Source organism: Oryzias latipes, chromosome 3, assembly GCF_053564925.1.
Source record: "Oryzias latipes strain Hd-rR chromosome 3, Olatipes_Hd-rR_3.1".
Taxonomy (NCBI): Eukaryota; Metazoa; Chordata; class Actinopteri; order Beloniformes; family Adrianichthyidae; genus Oryzias; species Oryzias latipes.
In genome coordinates, this window is record NC_136239.1 from 31,715,245 (window position 1) to 31,736,098 (window position 20,854).

Here is a 20,854-nt window from a genome sequence, read left to right on the forward strand (position 1 = left end):
GTCTTTACTTTTGCCAAACACTGGTCACTTGACTCTGAATGGTGTTTGAAGTGAATGCAATTTGGAATTAAGGGTTGATAAAGGCGTGTCAGACTTCTAAATTAATAAGGCCTTGGCATTTGCTTTTTGTCTCACAAGAATGATTTTTTTAATTTCCAAATGGTACTTCCAAGGTCTGACGAAATACTCAGCCACTGAGATCTGGCTTCCCTCAGCTGGACTTTTATACTCTTTATATTTATCTGGTAAACCCGTTTTAGTGTCTCTGTCCCTTTTTCCCGCAATGCAAGACTTGAATGTGTTTTTTTCTGCCCTGGTATCAGCAGTCTGGCAGCACTGGGTCCATCTCTCCCTACCAGAAGACAGAAATGCCTTCCCGACCAGCGCTTTCTTCCTTAAATCCCAACACGTTTTTTTTCCCCCCAGTACCTAAACGGGAAAATAAGTGCTTCTCAGAAAAGGAACAGCCAAACAAACCCCTCTTTGGGCCCGCAGCTGCCAATCTGTAATTTAATTTCAGGCGGGTGTCTGGGGCACGAGGACACACAGGAAGGTCAAGGGCTACTGCAGAGAGAAATGTGTGCGTTTGGGCACAACCTGGGGCCCGATCAGCCTCAGCCAGCTCAGGCCGAGGACGCCGTGTATGCCTCGCACGTGGCTTTGTGAGCTGGAGGAGGTGTCTCTGCAACGTACACAAGTCAGAGCCGATGCAAGTTAGTTATTCCGTGTATGGCAGCAGCAAACAATCACAGGGAAAATCCATTATTCAGAGCAAGTAAAATGTTTGGGATGACTGAGCATCTGTAAACAAAGCAGAATTAACCCTAAAAAAAAAAGGAAACAATTCAACATGGCAGGTGTGATCTGCAAGTCAATGAAATATTTGTGTGACTTTGACAATAATTCATGCTTTAGTCATTATGTAGAATAGGGCAAGTGGCAGATAAATCACCCTTGTAGAATATAGAAGGCGGTCTTTGAACAGCACAGCTAAACTTGTAAGTGATTAAAGGAATGGTCTCTAATAAACTCAACCTTGTTCTGCCTCCACGAACACAAAGTGACCCTGAAAGAGAAACAATAATTACCCATGACCACACACTTTCCCCATCTCTTTAATGTAAATAGGCCTTCAGACAGAGAAACACCAAACTAGGACTTGCTAAAGTGTAAAAAAAAATAATAATAATAATAAAAAATAACATACTTTAAAAACTAGCACTGACAGGAGAAAACAGTTCAAACCAGTCGTATAAAAGAAAAAACAAGACAGTCTGTGTTCATTAAAACTGTTTCGTACATGTAAAGCTGTCAGAGCGCTGAGGAAATTAGGCTGTATCACATGCGCCATTTGCAATTTGTTGGAGCTTAACTGGCATTCAATTTCAATTTCCCCAACTTATTGAATATCGGAAAGCAGCACACAGTGACAGGTACAAGTTACTCCAGCGACAGACACTAATTAGCAAGTCCTGGAGTAATAGGAGAGCCACGTTCTGTCTCTGGCAACTGAGTCAGGGTCATCTCTTTAAGTGTCTCCGTTCCGAGCAGACGCCTCGTCACTTCTCAAACTGTGATGTCAGTGACAGACAAAGGCTTCTGTCTGCGTGCTGCATGGAACACAGCTCACTCAGCAGCATGTACTCACTGTCACGGCTCTCCATGGAGACCAATGCAGGGAGGGCAATAGAAAATAATGGCACATGATGTGTTTATGTGATTTAATAGAAACTCGGGGGGGGAAGAAGATGATGGACTCATCCTTTGCTCAGCGAGGCTTTTACATTCTGCAGGGGACGCTGGAAATAGTCTCCAGGTTGATGGATAGGTGGAGCGGGATTACCTACCACACCACTCTCCACCCCCCAGTATCTGGCCTCGACTCCTGAAAAAAAAAAAAAAAACATGAACACAAATCATGCGTGCCTTTTTAGTGTTCTTTTTTTTCAGGTTCAGAAATAGCAAAAGATAAAGATTTTGTCACGGTGACCCAACAAATAAACCAGAAAATTCAATTATAGATCATTTTCAAAGAATTAGCTGGAGTTCCGGAGTCAAGCAACAGGTGAGAGAAACAATTAAATGGAGATTGTGTAGATTCAGGGACAACAATTGTGCGTTCATCCAACCTAGAAAGCGTCCTCAATCATAACATCCTCCTCCCTGCGTCGAAGTGGACTTTGCCTCACTCGCAGCCCCTGTGGGCCGACCCACTGGAAGCACGGCGAAAGAAATTGTTCTGCCTGCATCATTAAGCACTTGAAATTAAGTTGGCTGGAATTTAATTGTGTCACACATGAAGCTCTCCTACTTGAAAGCCTTTTAAGGCAGTATAGTCGGACGTATGCTGGGGAGTTGTGATTTTAGGCACATTTTTCAAGTCAGCTGGCTTTGTCTGCATGCGGCTGCAGTGCTAAATGAATGTAATAGCCTAACCTCATCAGGACAGATTACAGTTCTGTTCACTGGTCAGATAACCAAGCTCATATCCTGAGTGGAGTTAATAATCTTTGACTGGGAGCAGAAGAAGTGCTGCTTTAAATGTGTATTCCACTAGGACTACTAATGTCTATGTCTGTCATGAACCTTTTGTTTTTAATACACTGTAACAGGGGTTGATTTGACTTGCTCTGTAAGCACATGTAATCCTTTGTTTGAAGCACTTATTTAATAATTTAAAACAGGAAATACAAAAATAATTCAGTTGTCAAGCTGCTCGTACTTTGTGGTTGGTGCTAATTATCATCCTTTATTACACTTTACACATGACAACCGGTTTGATGTGAAGAAACACCCAAATAAAATCCCTCGGGTGATTGCTAACTGCTTCAAATGTCAAAACAAAGAGCGATACAGTTAGAGAGGCTGTCATTCTAAATGCTGGAAATCTTGGCAAATTACAAAGCTTCCCATCAGAGTCTCTGTTTTAGAGAGGGGATTTTAAAATGCAGCCAACTTTCATTTTCTCCCTGTCAAGAAGCAATCCAACTTGCCAACTTATCCATCACCTCGCACTAACACAACAGTTTTCACATGTGCTTTTCTCCCATCGCACTCAAATGATCCTTTTACCCGAACGGAGAGCTTTGCAGATGAGTGGAGCGGTGAGAGCCCGGGCCTCAAAGGATCAAAGAAATAACTCCAGCGTTTACAGCCACTCTGAAAGGAATCCTATTAACAGCACTGACAATCAAACGGATAAAATCAAACTCAAAAGGTTACATAATCATTCCCCTTCACTTACATTTCTAAAATCATTTGTAAAATTTCATGCAGACTAATTGGCAACCACAGTGCCAGAGTGTTCTGCAGTCTGGTTATCGGACACTCGCATTGATGACTGAAAAATTCACCTTTGGTCAACCGACTGCATGTGGTTCTGAGATCCTAAAGTCCCACACCGATCAGCTTTTGATCTTTATGATTATGCTGTTTTAGGCCAAAATCAGAAAAAAAAATCTTCTAGGACATAGTTTCTGCAGAGAAAACATTTCCCATTGCTGTGTGTCTTCTGTTTAAAGGCTCTCCCGCTAGCTTACAGCCCCCCACACCCCCAACCTAAAATTACCAGTGCAACAAAAACGGCAGGCAATATTGGAGCCATCCAGCCGTACGGTTTGACCCAGGATGAGGAAAGCAAAGACGTACTTGGGTCTACTTGTCTGGGACTGGACGCATCAGAATGGAGCGGAGCAGGGAGCTTGTGTGCCCCCCCCCCGCTGCATTTCCTATGTAACAAATACAATCTTTTCAAACTGGATTTTTTTTCGTCTGATTTACAACAATTTACAACAATTGATTTACAACAATTTGAATAAAGAAATAATCTGAAATGCAATTCTGAGCTTCATTTTCTTTATATATGTCCTCCATCGTCAGAAAACTGTTAAATCAATCAGAAAGATGTTAAAAACAGCATTTTCATCAGAGGGGGTCTTTAATTTTGCCAAAGCTGGGCATCATTAGATTCTGCAATAAAACCACTGACACTTGCAGCATTGCAGTTACAGTTTGCAGCTTTACCACTCTCTGATCTGGCTCTGCGATGTCACAGAAACAGCAAACGGGGACTCAACAAAAGACATTTCACACTTGGCTGGTCTCACAGCAACAGGGCTATAATGGATGTGAGCTTTTCACTCTCTTATCATTTCAGACAAGCAAATATTAGCTCCCTAGCCCAGAAATAAAAACAAAAACACTTTTCATATATAAATAATTACTTATACATGATTTAGATATTATGCATCCTTTAGAACAACCAGCATCTCTGTAAATCTAAAGCTGCCACTGCAGTGCAAAGCTATCCCCCGCCCAACACCTGGAACAAAAACTGATGGACACATTCATTTATTCTGGGTACCAGAGATTTAATTAATTTACTCAGGCTATAAAAGATTGTTCAGTGAAAGATACAACGGTAAAGGGATTCAGTCTAATGAGATATTTGAAATCCCCAATGGGCTCATTTCTGTCTTCATTTAAACAGAATAGCGGATGATACGTTTTATTCCTGCTGCTGTTTACCCTGGACATAAATATAAACACAAGATATCCGTGTGTGCATCGTCACGCTATACATCAACATTGTGTTTGACTTTGACGAAAACCATAGCAGCTTTCAGACGGTGTGAGCAAATGATTAAGAGTAACCTTGAGCATAAAATCAGAATAATAGGGAAGCAGCTAAGCCCTGTTGGTACTTAAGGAGTATTACCACATGATCAAGCACATCAGAGTGGCTTCTCCGCACACAAACGGATAATTACAGCGGAGAGTGTGTACCATTCACAAAGATATGCAGATCTGCTTTTAAAAATACATCCACATACAGACATCTTGCAAGGATGCACAGGAAATCAGATCCCCAGGGGCCTGCACAACATAAATGCTGGGGTGTGAAATATATTTAAATAGCAGTTTGTCTCAACAGAGTGGGAAGAAATATAATAGGCTATTGTTATTAGGCTTAACCATGCATGTAAATGCAATGCCTTCAAGTAAACTGTTCCGTTAAAGATATAAGCCTTCCAAAGAGAAACTAAGTAAAGTTAAGTGAAGCAGTCTCTCCTTTTAGACTTTTTTTTTCTCACTTGAATCCCAGAATTATATTCCTCACACTCCAATTGAGAACTATGTTTTTTTTAAGTCTATGGCTGCCCTGCCAGAAAAAAAAAAGTCCCCTCTGTTTCGTATAATATTTTGCATTTATAATCTGCCAGCTTCTGCAGGTTCACATTTGGGTTTATACTTCCAAATTCGTCTTTGATCTAACTAAAGCAAATATTATACAGCACTGGTACAGTTTGTAACTAGTTGATGACTCAAGATTTCAACAAGAACCAAAATATTGGTTTAAGTTTTCTTTGAGAGTCCCACTGAAGTGGTACTGCAGAAATATTGCAACGACTGCTGCAGAAATGTGCAACATTCATCTATCCATCTTCTCAGGCTCATCCAGGCCCGAGTCACGGGGGCAGCAGTCTAAGGAAAGATGCCCTGATTTCCCTCTCAACCCAACAGAGGAAGCTCATTTTGGCCGCTTGTATTTGGGACCTCATTTTTTCGGTCATGACCCAGAGCTCATGACCATATGCAAGTATTGGAATGAAGATCAACCGGTAAATTGAAAGCTCCGTCTTCTGACTCAGCTCTCTCTTCACCACAACAGACCGGCACTGCAGCGACTGAAAAACAGCTGACTTTTGCAAAGAAACTTTGGATACCAGGTTTTATTATTCATTTATTTTCAGGACAATCCAAGAGGACAGGGGTTGGGGGTAATTTGCCATTTTAATGATATTGGAGCTCAAGTGTGGACATTTTTTAGGAAGGCATTTGGCAGGAAAGCTGTCAAATGAAGAGACCTAAAATAGCTTTAAACTGTATTTTGCCTTGCCTAACTGATGTTTTTGGATCGTTGTTGAGTTGGTCGGAGTAACTTCTGCTCAGTGCCCATCCTGCTTTAAACCCCTTTTGCTCAAGTGCCAGTGAGCAAAAGTGAAGTGTAAAGAAATGGTGTGGCCGTTGTGGCCAATAATGGTGCCGTTGACTTCATTAGACCTGCTCAATAATATCAGTATATTTTTTGGAAAGGTTTTCATTCATTTCCTTTGGTCTAAAAATGTATTTTGAGTGTTGGGAGATTGGATTAAGGGATTATACAACATGTTTTGCCACCTTTATAATTAGTAGCTGACAGTAGTGTAAATATAAAATCATTCAATTGGGTTTGTCAGGAGAACACTTTAATTAATTCAAGTTATGTATTTATTTAAGTTTACTCATGTGTGCTTGTTCTTTCCCCTTATGGCAAAGCAGTTTTATTTGCAATTCTTTTTTGTTCAAATATTGAAATGTATCATTTTCACTTGAAAATAAAAAGGGGCTTCAAATTAAAAAATATTAAAAGAATGTGTCTGGAAGGAAACAAGGTGTCTTACAGTAATTCTGGTGAACTACTCCACCTTGTCTGTACGTCTGTAACCATCAGACAGATAAGAAGCTGGAGACACACTGTGGTCAGCCGTCCGTCTTGCTCAGAAGACGTTAGATCATCTCAACACGCATGGAACAGTCTGGTGCAGTGATAATTCACATAGGTCACAAAATATAACAATGATTACTGTGAGAGGTGCACTAAGGCAGCAGCTTCTGCTGTAGGCCTTTCCACTTTAGCCCAATAAGAATAAGGCAGGGTGAGGTGTCTGACAGGTCATTCTGTTACCACACTGTGGTTCCAGTGCAGTAGCACACATCTCCCTCAAAAGAATCCCACACCTATCGCAGCTATTTTTTCTTCTTCCATGGTCTGGATGAGGTCACTCGTTTCCAGCTTCTTTCACTAAAAGCACTCTGCAGCCCCCTCAGAGTTAATTATAAGATTTTTTCCCCCCTTAGGGGAAGTGCATTAATCTTGATTCTTGACTTCAGTCTAAGGGATCATTCGAAGAGGCTCCTGTGGTAAACCCCAAAGGCTCGGCTGCTCAGCACAAAGAAGAACACAGAGAGCAGAGAGAAAAGAGAACGTCTGCTTGTTCTGTGCTGTGTTGGCCACTTCAGTATGCAAGACAATAATTTACCTTAAACCGTTTACTTGGTCAGTGTGTTGATCTGACTCACTATTTGGTCACAGAGCATGACATGCCAGACATCTGCCACCTGTGGTGTGATTGATTTGTTCTCTGATTCAGCATGAAGGTGAATGTCACTTTAGGAGATGAACTGAATAAAGCTCAGGGACCGCAATATCTGTCAGTCAAACAGATAACCTGCAGATCATCACAGCTTAAGTCTGTGGGTAAAACATTGGTCAGCTGCGAGCCGGAAACTTGTTTACAACCTTTGATTCCTTTTTTTTTTTTCATTTACATTTCAAAGAATTTAATCCAAGCATACAAATATGGTTTAGGGATGTACAAATAGGGCTTTGACGGATCTTAAGTCAATCAAATAATATCTTACAAAATAAAATTATTGAGTGAGTCATTGGCCTTAAAACATACCAACGGATGCTAGCTAAACTGGAAACTAAGTTTTTTACTTTATAAAACAAATATAGGTTGAAATGCTATACCCCCTTATCTACTATATAATATAACCAAGAAACATGTTTTTAAACTACCAGTCTTGCATTCTTGTAAAGATAAACGTAGAGACAATATAAAAGTAAAAAAAAAATTTAAAAAAACAGCTACCGTAAATTTTTTTACTTGAGAAATTACACTGATTTGGGAAAATGAAAGATGCTAATCACACTTTAAAACATGCAATAAAACCAAACTTATAATCAGTACTGGGTGGTTTTAGCCACTTTTAAATAATCCTCTGCAAGAAGAAAATATTGAAAACAGTTGCCTCCAATCCTGGGAGTAAATAATAAAGCAGATGGATTCCAGGAATGAAAATCAGCCAAGAAAATGTAGAATTCCATCTCTGCGATTGTTAGTATGTTACCAAAACATCACATCAAGCCAAAGTCACAGACAAACAAAAGAAACCATGTTTCCTAAATCCAGTATATAGTCTCACCCTGCTGAAGTTGGGTGTCCTCCACCGTCTCAACCATAAACGACCTTTCTCAAAGAAGATTCTGAGATGAGACCAAATGTATGAGAAACAAATCTTTGAACTGAACCTGGAACATATTGATGCGGTCACATTATAATGACCTGAGTAGAAATGAATCAGGTTGCAGTGGACTGAAGTCAAAGCCAAGACTTCAGTCAGACTGAAGCTTTGACTGTGGGGTGTTGACAGAGGGGTGTATGCACACGTCTGCTAGCTGCAATGAAATGTGGGGGTTTTATTAAACCTGGGTCGAAAATCTGTCACAAAGATGAGGTGCAACACATCATTTGGACAGATGACTTTCAGTTTCTGTTTTCTTCAACAAATTTGATTTGTTTTTTCTCTATCACCACACAAATTAAACACAGATGTCGTTCATTTACGCTTCATTTGTCTAATTTTAAGGCTCTGAAACACAAAATGCATTTTACACTTTTAAATTAGCAAAAAGTTGCAATAGAAAAGGAATCCTTAGTTTTTTAATTTGGTTTAAATCCGCCTTATAAACGGTTTCTAGCAGTAATCCATGAAAAAACACTTTATTCCAAATCGAAGTTTTACAACTCCTCTATAATAAAACTTTATTTGAAATACACATTTTTTAACCAACTTATATAAAAAAGAAGACTATCTTTTAATAAATAATAAACACATGGGTGATTAGTGAATCATTTACAGTAAAAACATTTTTGAGAAGCCGCTAGCATGCAGAGATGTGAATGTTTCAACTTCGATCTGAGCATGTGCAATTTGCACTTAAGTATCACAATGAAATGTGCACGCTTCCAAAAGACACACATGAAAGTCATGGGCAATATGTCTTGCATACTCCCATCACAGCATGGGGCCTGCAAAGTGTTTAAGTTGATGCCATCTGTAAAGTCTCTGGTGCTGAATATTTTCCCTTTGATAGCCAGGAGCTTTGTAAACAATATGCAAAAATAGCTGCTCCTGTTTATGATCAAATTTAATTAGTTGTAAAACTCGGAACGCCATCGTTTTTGCTTACTGTGAACAAAACATGGCAAATGGGAGACGTTCTGTCCCGTTGCCACATGAAGGAGAGATGCTGCGGTTGGTTCATGGGATGTTCAGAAAGGCTCGTCTTCGTCCACACAGGGAAAAGCAGACAGAGAGCAGCCTGAGCGGGGAGGAATATTACTGATGTTAATCTGCCGCGACAAAGGCCACGGCCTGGTGACCACACACAAAACAAAGTATGTCATCACCACGCCGCACACAGCAGCACAAAGTACACAACACGTGCGTAGACGAGCTAAGAGTTGACCTGCACTGCCAGACAGCTATTTGACAGTGTGCATCTTCAGCACGAGCTTTTGAATAATTCAGTGTTTTCTATATGTTTTTTTTCTTTTTTGCCTATAACTAGCGACGGAACATTTTCTAAATATTAGGAATAGTACTGGCATTTTTATTTAAATTTGTAAAAAAAATAAAGACTTGTGAAAATATTTATTCTCTGCACGGTTCTGCCATATCTTCAGTTTAGGGTGCAGGCATGCACAACAGCGCATCTTCGTGTTTTTCAAACACTTACACACTGCTGATCTCGTGTGCCGTCGCTCATTTGCAATGTGAGCAATCTATGGTAGTTAATTGAGCCCAGAGGCAGTTGGTTTCAATGAAGGCTCTTGTGCTTTTCTGGCAAAAACAGCAGAGAAGGAGCTCTCTGGAGAAGGCAGCTCTGTCGAGAGGCAAACAGAGCAGAACTCCTGCCGTGTTCATTAGCTGTCATTGATCAGCCATTCAGTTGCTGTGCAACTCCTTGTACAACTCCCATATTACCAGTCTGATCTACTAAAAATTAGTGCAAAGGTAGTGAAACCAACACGGCAGCCTTGTACTTTTATTTGAACTTCTTAATTTTAAACATTACAGACGCTTGGACAAACTGTCTGGCCCCATTCCCCCTCTCCTAATATTTCAAATGGACTGCTCCTCTTTGGCTCGTTGTTCCTCTTGCTCAAATAAATAAATAAATACATAGAAAGACGCAGATTTATGGTTTCAGGTGATGGAACAGTTTCTAAATGTCTCTACCGTATTACAAACTGTGTCCTAAAATGTCATTGTATTTTAGCTCCTTTCATCACCCTACAAGTACAACTACCCATACACCACAAAGTCTAAACTATGATCATAAAAAATATTAACAATGAGATGTATTATTAGCATGACAAGCCACAGTTAAAGTGAATATAAATAGAAGGGAATTAAATCAATATTTTACATCTCTGCCAAAGGAACCGCAAAAGAGCCATTATGTAGCACTAATTACACCTATAGGGCCTATCTTTTTAAAAAAAATCTCATCTTCTTTCTCATTTGAATTCATTGAAAGTCCTGGAGTAGACCAGGATCGCCTGTGCAGCACCTCATTTCACTGAGTTCTTTATTCCTTTTATGTCTGCTTTGAACGTTTATTCTCCCCTCATTTACAGGCATATGTGGCTCAGCAAGGTTTCCTGCAATGCCGTATTCCCCCGACATACATAAGAACAAAACGGCTTTAAAATATGCAATGATCCCATCCTATGGACATTTACACCCTGAACCTCGTACACTCGTCTCCGAGCATGAGGTTCTAGTTTCCTTCTCTTCAAAATAGTTAAACAAGGCCTCTAATTTAATGTGATATAACACTTTTGAAGCACAGCGAAGAAAATAGGAGCAAACTTCAGCTCACTTTGCTGACTCACCTGTAAACACAGACTATCCTTTCATTTAGCTTGAGGTAACTCATTGTGGATTGTTTGTGTTGTTTTACATAAGAAATAAATGTTTCCAGCCTCAACTTATTTCTAGAAATTAATTTAAAAATGTTGTAGTTTGACAAAGAAAAAAAGTCTAAATATTTTAATCTTTAAAAAGAAAAATCATTTTAAATCCCGGACACAGTGGTTGGTGTTAGCCTAATCCTAACGTTGTGTTACTGCTTCGTTGACTTTCTGCATCTTAAGGCAATAAGTTAAAAAACAACAACATGATTTGCATCGTATAAATTTGTCTCAAAAACGACATTTTTAACTTATCACTTGTTTATTTGTCATCAAACAGTAGATGAATTCTGCAGAAAACAGCCGTTAACTTAGCTGTGTGTGTTAACACATTTACCATACATGTGAACATATTTATTGATAGGGAAAAAGGTTTATCAAACTAAAGTGCCTCTCGACTCTAAAGGGACTCAATTAAATGCAGAGCTTTACCTTGCAAAAACATGCAGATATGCTGCACTCTGCATAAATGCATCAATCAATAGAAAAATTGCTACAAATATTAGAATAATTGATCCTGAATGATTCAGGAGAAGGGAGGTCTAAAGCCCTGCAGGATATTAGGTCGACAAGGCAGCACAGCTGAAGGTCAGTGGACACGACAGTAATGACAAATGTCTCCAACTGGTCAGGCTTTACTTTGGCTAGTAACGGGAAATTACCCTTCTCCATCTCAGGGAGTCTGCAAGGAGCTTTACAGCAGGAACCAATCAAGGTGTAGTAAAAACACAGTTGTTAATGTCTAACCTGTAATAAAGAGGCTTCATAGATCCATCATCAAAGGATTATTTATATTTTTGGTGTTCTTGCAGCATTTTCCTGATGACAGAGGACAAAATAAAGCTAAAAATTGCATTTCTGAGTATTTCTTCATCTAAATCGTGGCAAATCAGGAGCAGACGAAAAAATGCCGTTTAAAAAAGAGCTTACATAGAGAATACAATTGAATCGGTTAGTTCAAAAGGGGCCCAAGTCCACAATTTTTCAAAATAGAGATATTATATGTTCTGTGGTCTTCAAAGGAAAAGCTATCTGATTATGTGCAAAAAAGTCCCAAGTCCGTTGTAATGTGTTGACTATGCTTGACATTTAAAATGCACTAAGTGCAAAATTCCTGGAATTGGGCCTCTCTTGCATGGGTCTTGCTTTATCCCATAGATGGCAGCACTAGCTATGCAATATGGCAGCGCCCCTGTTTAATTCAAGAAGGGCCCAAGTCCAGAGACTTTAGTTTGCTAGTCCTCTGAAATTATAAAAGTGAGGTGCTTCATATTATAGCATTTGTAAGCTATGAACTGGTGCTAAATCTGGGTAAAGTATTAATCATTTGGTGTAGCCTCCCTTGAAGCTATGCAATTAAAATCATTTCCTGGAAAAACAAACCTCTTGGACTTGGGCCCTTTTTGAACTAGCCACAAGCTCCCAGCTTCACTCCATTCTGATGTATCCACTTGTAGACAAATGGATGCATGTACATCTTTGTTTTCCTCATCTGAGCTGATATCTGGCTCAAAACCGCATGGCTGGATAGCTCCAATACTGCTCGGCAGTTTTGTTGCACCGGTAATGTTAGACTTTTCTGCTACGATAACTTCAGTCAACTTAGTTTATATTTTTTGCTGCATTCATTTGAGTTTTAGCTCACCATTTTTATGCATAATCTTAAAACAAGAAAACAGTCCATATGAAAAACTAGCAGTGATTTTAATGCTGAATTACAATATAGAATCTACCATGAAACTAGTTTCTGAACAAAACCACGTTCATGACAGCTGCATAAATCAAAGAATGCTGCAGAATCGATTTGGTTTTTATCCTCAGAACCTCAGAAACGACAGAAAACCTCACCTTTCAAATCACAAAAAAGACTTTTGACATATCTGTATCCAAATAAAAGAAAAATTGAAGTCCAAATCCAAAACACAGGAAAGGAGGCTTTTGTCCTCCTAAGAAGAGAGATAGAAAACAAAACATATTTAGCCTTTGTGGACACGTTACGCCTTTTAGTTGACAACTTTGCCAAAAACTGTTCAAAGGTTGAGGGGTTTTCTGGCCCCTGCAGGTGCACGAGCTGAGTTTAGGCAGGGGTGATGTAGCATGACACATTTTGTCTACAGTCGAGTGAACAGCGGGAAGCCATGAGTGTCCAATTCCTCTTTTCCAAGCACAACAGGGTCAAAAATGCAAGAAAATCTGTCTCTCATCACTGCTGTAAATGTCCACCTGTGTGCTGCTGATGCTGGTCATGATGGGCTGGGAGATACGCATCAACAAAAAGAGTGAATAAAGAAGCCAAAGGAAGATCTAGCATTCTTGCACTTTCAAAAAAGAAAATGAACCGAGGAACAATAACCTAATGGATGTCATATGACAGTTAGGAAACCTAGCAATGCTTTAAAGTAGCTACATTTTAAAAACCATCTGGATATCAATGGATAGGGTAAAATGAACACACGGTTTGCAGCACAAAATGGCTTACTAGTGATTAACCACACTGCTCTGGTAGAGAAGGCTTTTGCCAGGGATTATTGACCATCAGTCCTTTTAACGAAAGAGAAAAAGTAAGAAAAGAGTTTGCTTTTATTAGAAATAAATAAATGTGTTTGCAATCATGAAGAATAGTACTTTAACAGGTAGGAGGAATACATTTCTGACAGCAATGCCCGAGTACCTACTGTATATTTGAGGGCAACAGATGAACCTTGCAACTTGAGCAATGCAGCTTCAAAGTCTACAATGATTGAAACCATTTTTCATTTAATACAAAATAAGTTACTAAGAGGTGAGTATGCCCGAGGAAAAAATAATACAATGTGGGCTTTTCTATTGTAGAGAACGCTACTAAAACCAAGAGGGCAAAAAATACTAGTACCAATAATTAATGAGTTACAATTCATGAGATCAGAACTTTTTCTTTTCTTCTAAGGAGAAAAAGGTAAAATTGAACCATTTTGTAAAACTTTTCAATAAAGGCGGGAAATCAAACAAATTGAAACTTGCTGGTTTTAATTTGAAGGAGATTTAAGCCATTTAAAGCCTGATTCACACCCTCATATTGTAGCTGTTTTTAATGAACCCACTTTCACTGGTGCTTTCAGCGGGCCAGAATATCCTTTTGGCAGATAATATGAAATACATTGTGTATGTCAGCCAGTGACCTTGGGAATCCTGAAATCAAAATGTCAAGACTTTATACTTTGGACTGTCTGCCAGCCCTCATTAAAGAACTTAAACCAAACGCTCTCAGAGGCGCCGTGTCCTTCAGCACTTTGCCTCCAAGTTTACCTGGTTATTGTGATTCTATGGAGAAACGATGCAAATCTTTTTAAAAGAACTGTTGTGATGCAGATTATCTCACCTACCTTTGTTATGCTACAGCCTTAGTCTTCAGTGGGGTCATGGCTGAGGAGAGAGGGAAAAGAATGAGATTTCAGACTCTGTAAAACAGTTACACTGGCATTATTTTAACTTTCATGGCCACTTTCTTCTATATCAAAAAGGCTTTGTAGTTATTATCCTGCCTCTTCCTCCTCCCCTCAATCTCTGTGCACCAACCTCGCCATGGCTAACAGGAAGCAGAGGGCACAGCGCTTTATTTAATTAGTCACAGCAGCTGAGTGCTCATGTGGAACCAAACAGGGCAGGCAGATTGGAGAAGCGAGATAGATAGGCATTCTCCCACTGGGCCTTTCCTGTGCTGTCAGAGAAGAGCAGATTACATGACAGAAGGGGAATTGGGGGAGCAGGGGGGTGTTGGTAGTGGGTGTTGTATGGCAGGAAGATGTAAATGGCGCCTGTACAGTCAGGTTCATCCAAGAAAATAGATTGCTTTTGCCTCTGAAGTTCCTCTTTTCTCCAACAAAAGCACGCTTTGCAGTGTTTATTGCTAACATGTAAATCCAGCGAGAGTGGACTGGCGCTGCGAAACACAACTCAAAGAGGTCCGACAGATTTTATGAAGCGTGGCAAAGCTCATTATTTCAAATTATTTAGGGTCTGCGGTTTATCTTCCATATCTTCTGACACTGATCAGGTGTCTTTCTCCTCCTATAACCTCTGATAGTCTGTGTAAGCTGTTCAATGTGCAGAACAGTCTTGGTCAATTTATCTCTCAGCCTAAAGAGAGTTAGGGGCCAAAGGAGAAAACACAGCCTCGTCATATACAAAATAATGAGGAAAAACGTACAAAGAGTATTTAGAGATATGTTTAGATTCAGAGCAGGAACGTTTTGATTGTTCCGAAGGGACGGAACGTTTTTTTTCTTTCCAATTTTCTATCTAGTTAGTTATTCTTTTAAAAAGTTGTCAGGGTTCACCAAAGGAGAAGACAAAAGAAGAAATAAGACAGCAATAAGTCCAAGAGCAGTTCGCAAATGTTTTGAGTGCAAATACTAAGCAATGGTTTGTAGAGAGCTCTTTTAATTAGCACTCCTAGAGTTATCCTGTGACCCACATTTAATAATGAAAGAAACACGAATGTTCTATTTACATATCTTTAGTCGTAATGTGTGACCGTTGAGAGAGCCCAGGGGTTGGGAGAGTGGTGCCAGTGAAAGGAGGCATGTCAAACTGAGCTGCCTGGGGCTGCTTTTCAATGCCCTCTGCAGCAAGGTGGAATGGTATATTAGTGACTGTAAGTCTGTCAAGCGGAATTATGTTATAAAGGAGCTGTATGCAGCTTTTTATTGAGCCTAATCCTGTTACATCACACACCAGGGTTGTTTTTTTCCTCTTTAGATTTAGGTTTGTATCAATAAATAATACAGTTAGGAGTGTGTTTGTTTTTTACAAATTCCAAAGGAGGGTTGAGTTTCTAAAAAGAGTATCAATATTTATTTCAGTACTTTAACATGACCAGAATACTAGCTTTGTGCAAGTTTACTCATGCTCCCACTAATCATTGGCTGACAGGTTTTAGCAACCACCTTCGATTGCTCCGTTCGATGACTTACAAAGAACCAAATAATTCATGGGATCTTTTAAAACTTTGCACAAATGGTCAAAGGCAATTATCCATCGCCGCTGGATCCTCTAAAGGTGAGATACATAGCTCATGAGCTGACACTGCAAACTCATTGATTTCTTATGTGTTAACAGTGACTGTTTGTCCTTTCTTCTCTGTGGTATGACATGTTTTAGTGAATCCTTTAATTCAATGTAACTACAATCTGATTACAGAGGGCATTTTGTGACTTAAGGAGGAAAAAAAGGGCGTCAGAGCTCCATTTCAGTGCTTTCTGCCAGCGGTATACCTTTGTGTAACAAACTTGATATTCTCCAAACTTCCTTCTTCACAGGCTTTTTTCAAACCCTGCTCTCTTTTTCACAGGGTGTGTCAAATTGTGCCTTTCCATTGATTCTGCGCCGGTGAAAGAACTGGGTCACTAGCGCTCTCTTCCAGGCACTCGTGCATACAAACTGAAGCCAGATTCTGACAGGAGCTCCACTCGCATGACGGAAGCCATTTCTCCAAAACACATGACGGTTAGATGACTGAACACGTTTCAAAGGGAAGGTGAGGCATGAAGGCAGCGAGAATTGCGTGTCGGATTTCTCTGAATGTGGACAGACATTAGTGCATAAACAGCTACTTTCGCTGTCTCTTAATGGTCTTTTCAGAGTTGCCTGTGTGTTTTTGTGTCAAAGTGCTGGCTTGAGTAAACTCCAAATACATCCAGGATGTGAACTATGCTGTTTGTTAAACATTATTTGCCTCTGCTGTGGATGCAGCAAAGAAATCCCACTGCAAATGAATGAGCACAGGTCCCTAGTTATCACAGGTTATTGTTCCAGCTCGGCTGGCTTTGAAAGGAAGGTACACTCTCCTTTGGACAGCTCATTAAGATAACACACAAATGTGGCCTGCCATCATCCTAGGTTTATGAAAGTGAGGCTCATTTTAGCTCCTTTGTCTCACACAGGAACCTTTGCCTTTGTCAGCGCAATTGGAGCCAGATGGCAAAACAAAGCTGCCTGTCTGAATTGCTCAGAGAATGATCTCATAAAACAGAGCCATTAGCTTGACTTCACAAACTCACCGCCCACCAAATCCACCTGGACCACCAGGTGCATGGTCGACGCAGCGGAGAGATGAGGCAAGAGTGGCTACCAGTTTCAGTTTCATCACTGGAGTACAAGCACATTACAGTTCCCAGCTGTGTACTGTTTTTTTGTTTTTCCCCCAGCCACTTGAGCAAAGGGTGAACCATTAAGTCTTGCTAGTTTTGGGGCAGCTGACCCCGTTTCCGTCATCAACGGGTGATGAGAGAAGCTGACTAAATAAAAGCCATTGACCCCCTTCATTTATGGATTCTTATCTCTAATATTTTGAAAATCACATGCTTTTAACTTTGGTGTTCAACAAAAGAATAAAGTAATAAATCAGAAAAAAACAGAAAGTGAAGGGAGAAATGTTTAAGTCTTTAAGGTTTAGCCACTGAAGAATGTTGACAAAACCTTTGCTTAGTATAATTAATTCTTGACACAGGGATATAATATTGCCAAGCTAGATATTAATAAAACAGAATTCCTAAACGCTGATCGATTAAAAACAAAAACTCAAATACACAATTCACATATAAAATTCTTGCAATAATCCACTTATGTTGGTTTTGTGCCACTTGTGAAACCTTATAGTTCTTTAATTAGCATGTTATTTGTTTAACGTGCACATAAATATTATTAAAATATACCGGTACGCAGTTTTAGGAGAGTTGTATGGTAGGCCCACCAATGTTTTCTGGTTAAGTCTTTTGCAAAACCCCAAACTCAGCTAAAATACATTTACAAAGAAAAAAGGCTTAACTGACATTTTTATTATGCTTAAACAGAAACTGACACATTTTAGAGGAAATGGAATTAAAATGCTAGATTTTCCTTTTTTAGAAGGTTCAATTTAAAACCAATGAACCAAGAAAACATTTGCAGATAAGTAAGTTTGGTAAATTGATATACTCTTCAAGACCATTTGTCTTTTGTTTATTCCATCTTCTCCTCCCACCAAATAATGATGAAGGCTCTAACACTTCACAGAAATACATTTCACTAAGATGAAGAAGAACATAGCTACATTTTCTTTCTAGAAAATCTTTCCAATCTCACAGAACTGTAATAAAAGAGATAGTTTAGGACATTAAAGATTAAATCATTTACTAAACAAACAAAGAAAATACCGGCCTTTTCTTACATATTTGTCACCTGCTAGTCAAGAAAAGCTTGAAAAAAACTATTTAGATAGTTCTGACACAAATCCGTTAAAAAAGTTTAATCTGAATAGAGTATGGCTGACTCTGTCTGCCTATTAAAGTTCATTTTTTAAATCCATATTCTTCCTCTAATAACAAAAAAGGCTTCTTTTCTTTAGCAAATCAAATTTTAAATTAGCTTTTTACAAAAACATTAAAAATTCCCTTTATGTGAAAACCTGATCATTGTGTTCCAGGTTGGAAAGGCTAAACAGAGAGGGCAATCTTTTAGTATTTATTTATGTCTTTAAACCCAATACATTTGTGCTTCCTGTTTTTATGAAAAACGAATCAAATGACTAATTCATTTACACTTAAACCACTTAGGAGAGTATTAGTCAAACACACATATCTAAACTGTTGAATGATGTGATGAAAACATGTGGAAATGTCCCAGAAAAACATGTTGGACCCCTTCAGAAAGAAAGAAATTAATAAATAAATAAAAATGTTTTACTGGTTTCACATGATTCCTACTTTACCATTTTAATTCTTTGCTTATTCAAGTCAGTTTGTTTAGTTTGGTAAATTGTTGGAAGGCGACAAAAAAACTCTTGATGACAAATGTTATTGACAAAAGATATAAAATAATTTATTACCAGAGACAAATTCAGACAAAGTATAATGAAAGAGAATGTACTCAAATATGCCACTGAGTCATGGACAACAACTACAGGCTCTGTGTTTTTTCAAAGCGTTAAGAAATCAGGGTGTTGAAAATATAAGGAGAACTAAAGCAGCATTTTCTTAAGGTAATAGAAAATAAGTTAAAAGAAACTCTGAGACTACCAATAAAGAAGGAAAATGACCCAAGAGGAAAAAGCTAATACAAAGAAAATGTACAAATCCTATATATATAATATTTCAGAAGAAATATTGTTAATAGATTTAGTGAAAGTTACAGCTTATTGCCTTTCACATATTTAAATTCCAACTATCTGTTTGTGGATGGCTTTTGGTATGAGCACCACCACAGACACTGAGGTTTTATAGGTTACTACAACTCTACAACTATCTGAAACATAAAGAAAAGATACATGTGAAGGTTAGACATTCTGAAAGATTTGTTGAAATTTCAACTTTAAATTCTCTTTTGGGATGGAATTGTGTGCCCATCAAGATCCAACATTTTTTGTCAGAAGGACACCACCCAAAAACTCAATCCTCTGATCTTGAGACATAATTCCACTGAAAGTGCAATTTGTTTTTCTACTGAAAATATCAACTTCTTTCTCAATAAAGGTGTTGGGGACACTGCAAATCATCTGGCACTGAACAAAGTGTGTGTGTGTGTGTGTGTGTGTGTTTTTGTCAGCTATCGTTCTTACCATTAGATTTTTGTTGCTCCAGATATGTCTTTTACTTTCACATTTAGCACACCCCCCTGCTGAGCTTCATCACAAATCACTACGCTTTCTCTTAAGGAGTCATGTCACATATGTCGCTTTTAGCTGAGCCACAAATAAAGATCTAGCAAACCTCATGTGGCTCTGAAGCAAGGCATTGAATGAGGATGATCAAAACATAGAAATCTGCCTCCCTTAAGCTGCTTTGAATTTTTCCTTTGACCTTGTGACATTTAAAAAAAGGTTCAGAGTACAGGAAATGTAGAGATACATCAATTTAAGAACTGCAATTCAACTAATAAAAAGACCACACATATTATAGCACATATTCTTGATACTGCCACCATGTGGCGGAATGGCAAAATCCTTGATTTACTAACCGGTCTCGGTCTCGTCTTCGTCGAATTCTTTGGCTTCTTCCGCTGTGAAAGAACAGAGGAGCCATTATTAGCATAATTCAAGGTACACAGAAAGGTACAATACTTCATCAAAAATCTACAGTGAGCTCATCTTTCACTGTTCAAAGTGATGGCAGAGCGATTTGACTACGAGATTGTCGTACGATAGACGCTACCTGCAACCCATCATGCGCTCAGGAACAGGCCCGCATCCACCCTTTAACCTCTTATCCATCCCGTTCACAAAGACAGTAATCACATTAGGCTTTAGCTGCGGGCTGTCTGAAAGCCCACTGTCAACAGAGTTAGGGAGACAACCCAGTGATGGCTGTCACACACTCATACACACAGGACAGGCATAAGAATATTCACACACAGGCTAAAGATAGCCTGTGACAGAGTATCCAAGGGGCAGATATGTATTCTGTGACATGATTCTTATCTCAATCAAGCCTAGAATTCACAATTTAGTGTCTGTTATTGGAGATTAAATTGATATTTGGGGGAAAAAACGTAAATGTCAAGGCAACACAATTCACATGTTTATATTCCTGCATGCCAGTGCAATTATATTTGACTCTGACAGCGGAGACTACAATCCTCTGGGGAAATTAAAGGGAGAAAAAAAATCCAGCCAACGTATGCTGCTCACACCACAATTCTGCGTCTGTCTTCTACTTCTACTGTGTTTGGAAATTATATTACAAAAAAACCAAACATTTTAGCATACTGTGCTTTGTATACCATTTTATATCAATACTCAACAGTTTAACAAATGAAAGCAGAGAAATATGAGGTTGGCCAATCAACTCCAGGTTCTGTGGGGATTTATTCCCTCTGTTTACTGATATAAAAAGCACATTCTGTTGGCAACGCGGGGCTGAATATTAACTCCACACTGATAATACTCTGCGCACTTTAATAAAAAAGAATTTTTTTTTTTAAAAAGCACCTTGAAAAATGCAATTTATATACATTACTCCAGACCTCAGAACGGC

General features: G+C 39.0%; 1 protein-coding gene across 4 annotated transcripts in view; it reads right to left on the reverse strand.

Annotated features, from left to right (window-relative positions):
• Positions 1 to 1,099: 1,099 nt before the first annotated feature.
• The window catches only part of cd276 (CD276 molecule), a 75,061-nt gene continuing 55,306 nt past the window's right edge, over positions 1,100 to 20,854 (reverse strand). For 3 of the 4 annotated variants that reach the window (XM_004067295.4, XM_078944611.1, XM_078944610.1), the window contains 3 exons: positions 19,839 to 19,880; positions 14,231 to 14,270; positions 1,100 to 1,885 (listed from right to left, as the gene is read on the reverse strand). In XM_004067295.4, the coding sequence (XP_004067343.1) occupies positions 14,236 to 14,270; positions 19,839 to 19,880 (77 nt within the window). In that variant the 3' untranslated portion in view covers positions 1,100 to 1,885; positions 14,231 to 14,235. Of the gene's footprint in view, positions 1,886 to 12,716; positions 12,815 to 14,230; positions 14,271 to 19,838; positions 19,881 to 20,854 lie in introns of all 4 variants that reach the window. The other variant, XR_013654895.1, reaches the window with a different exon arrangement.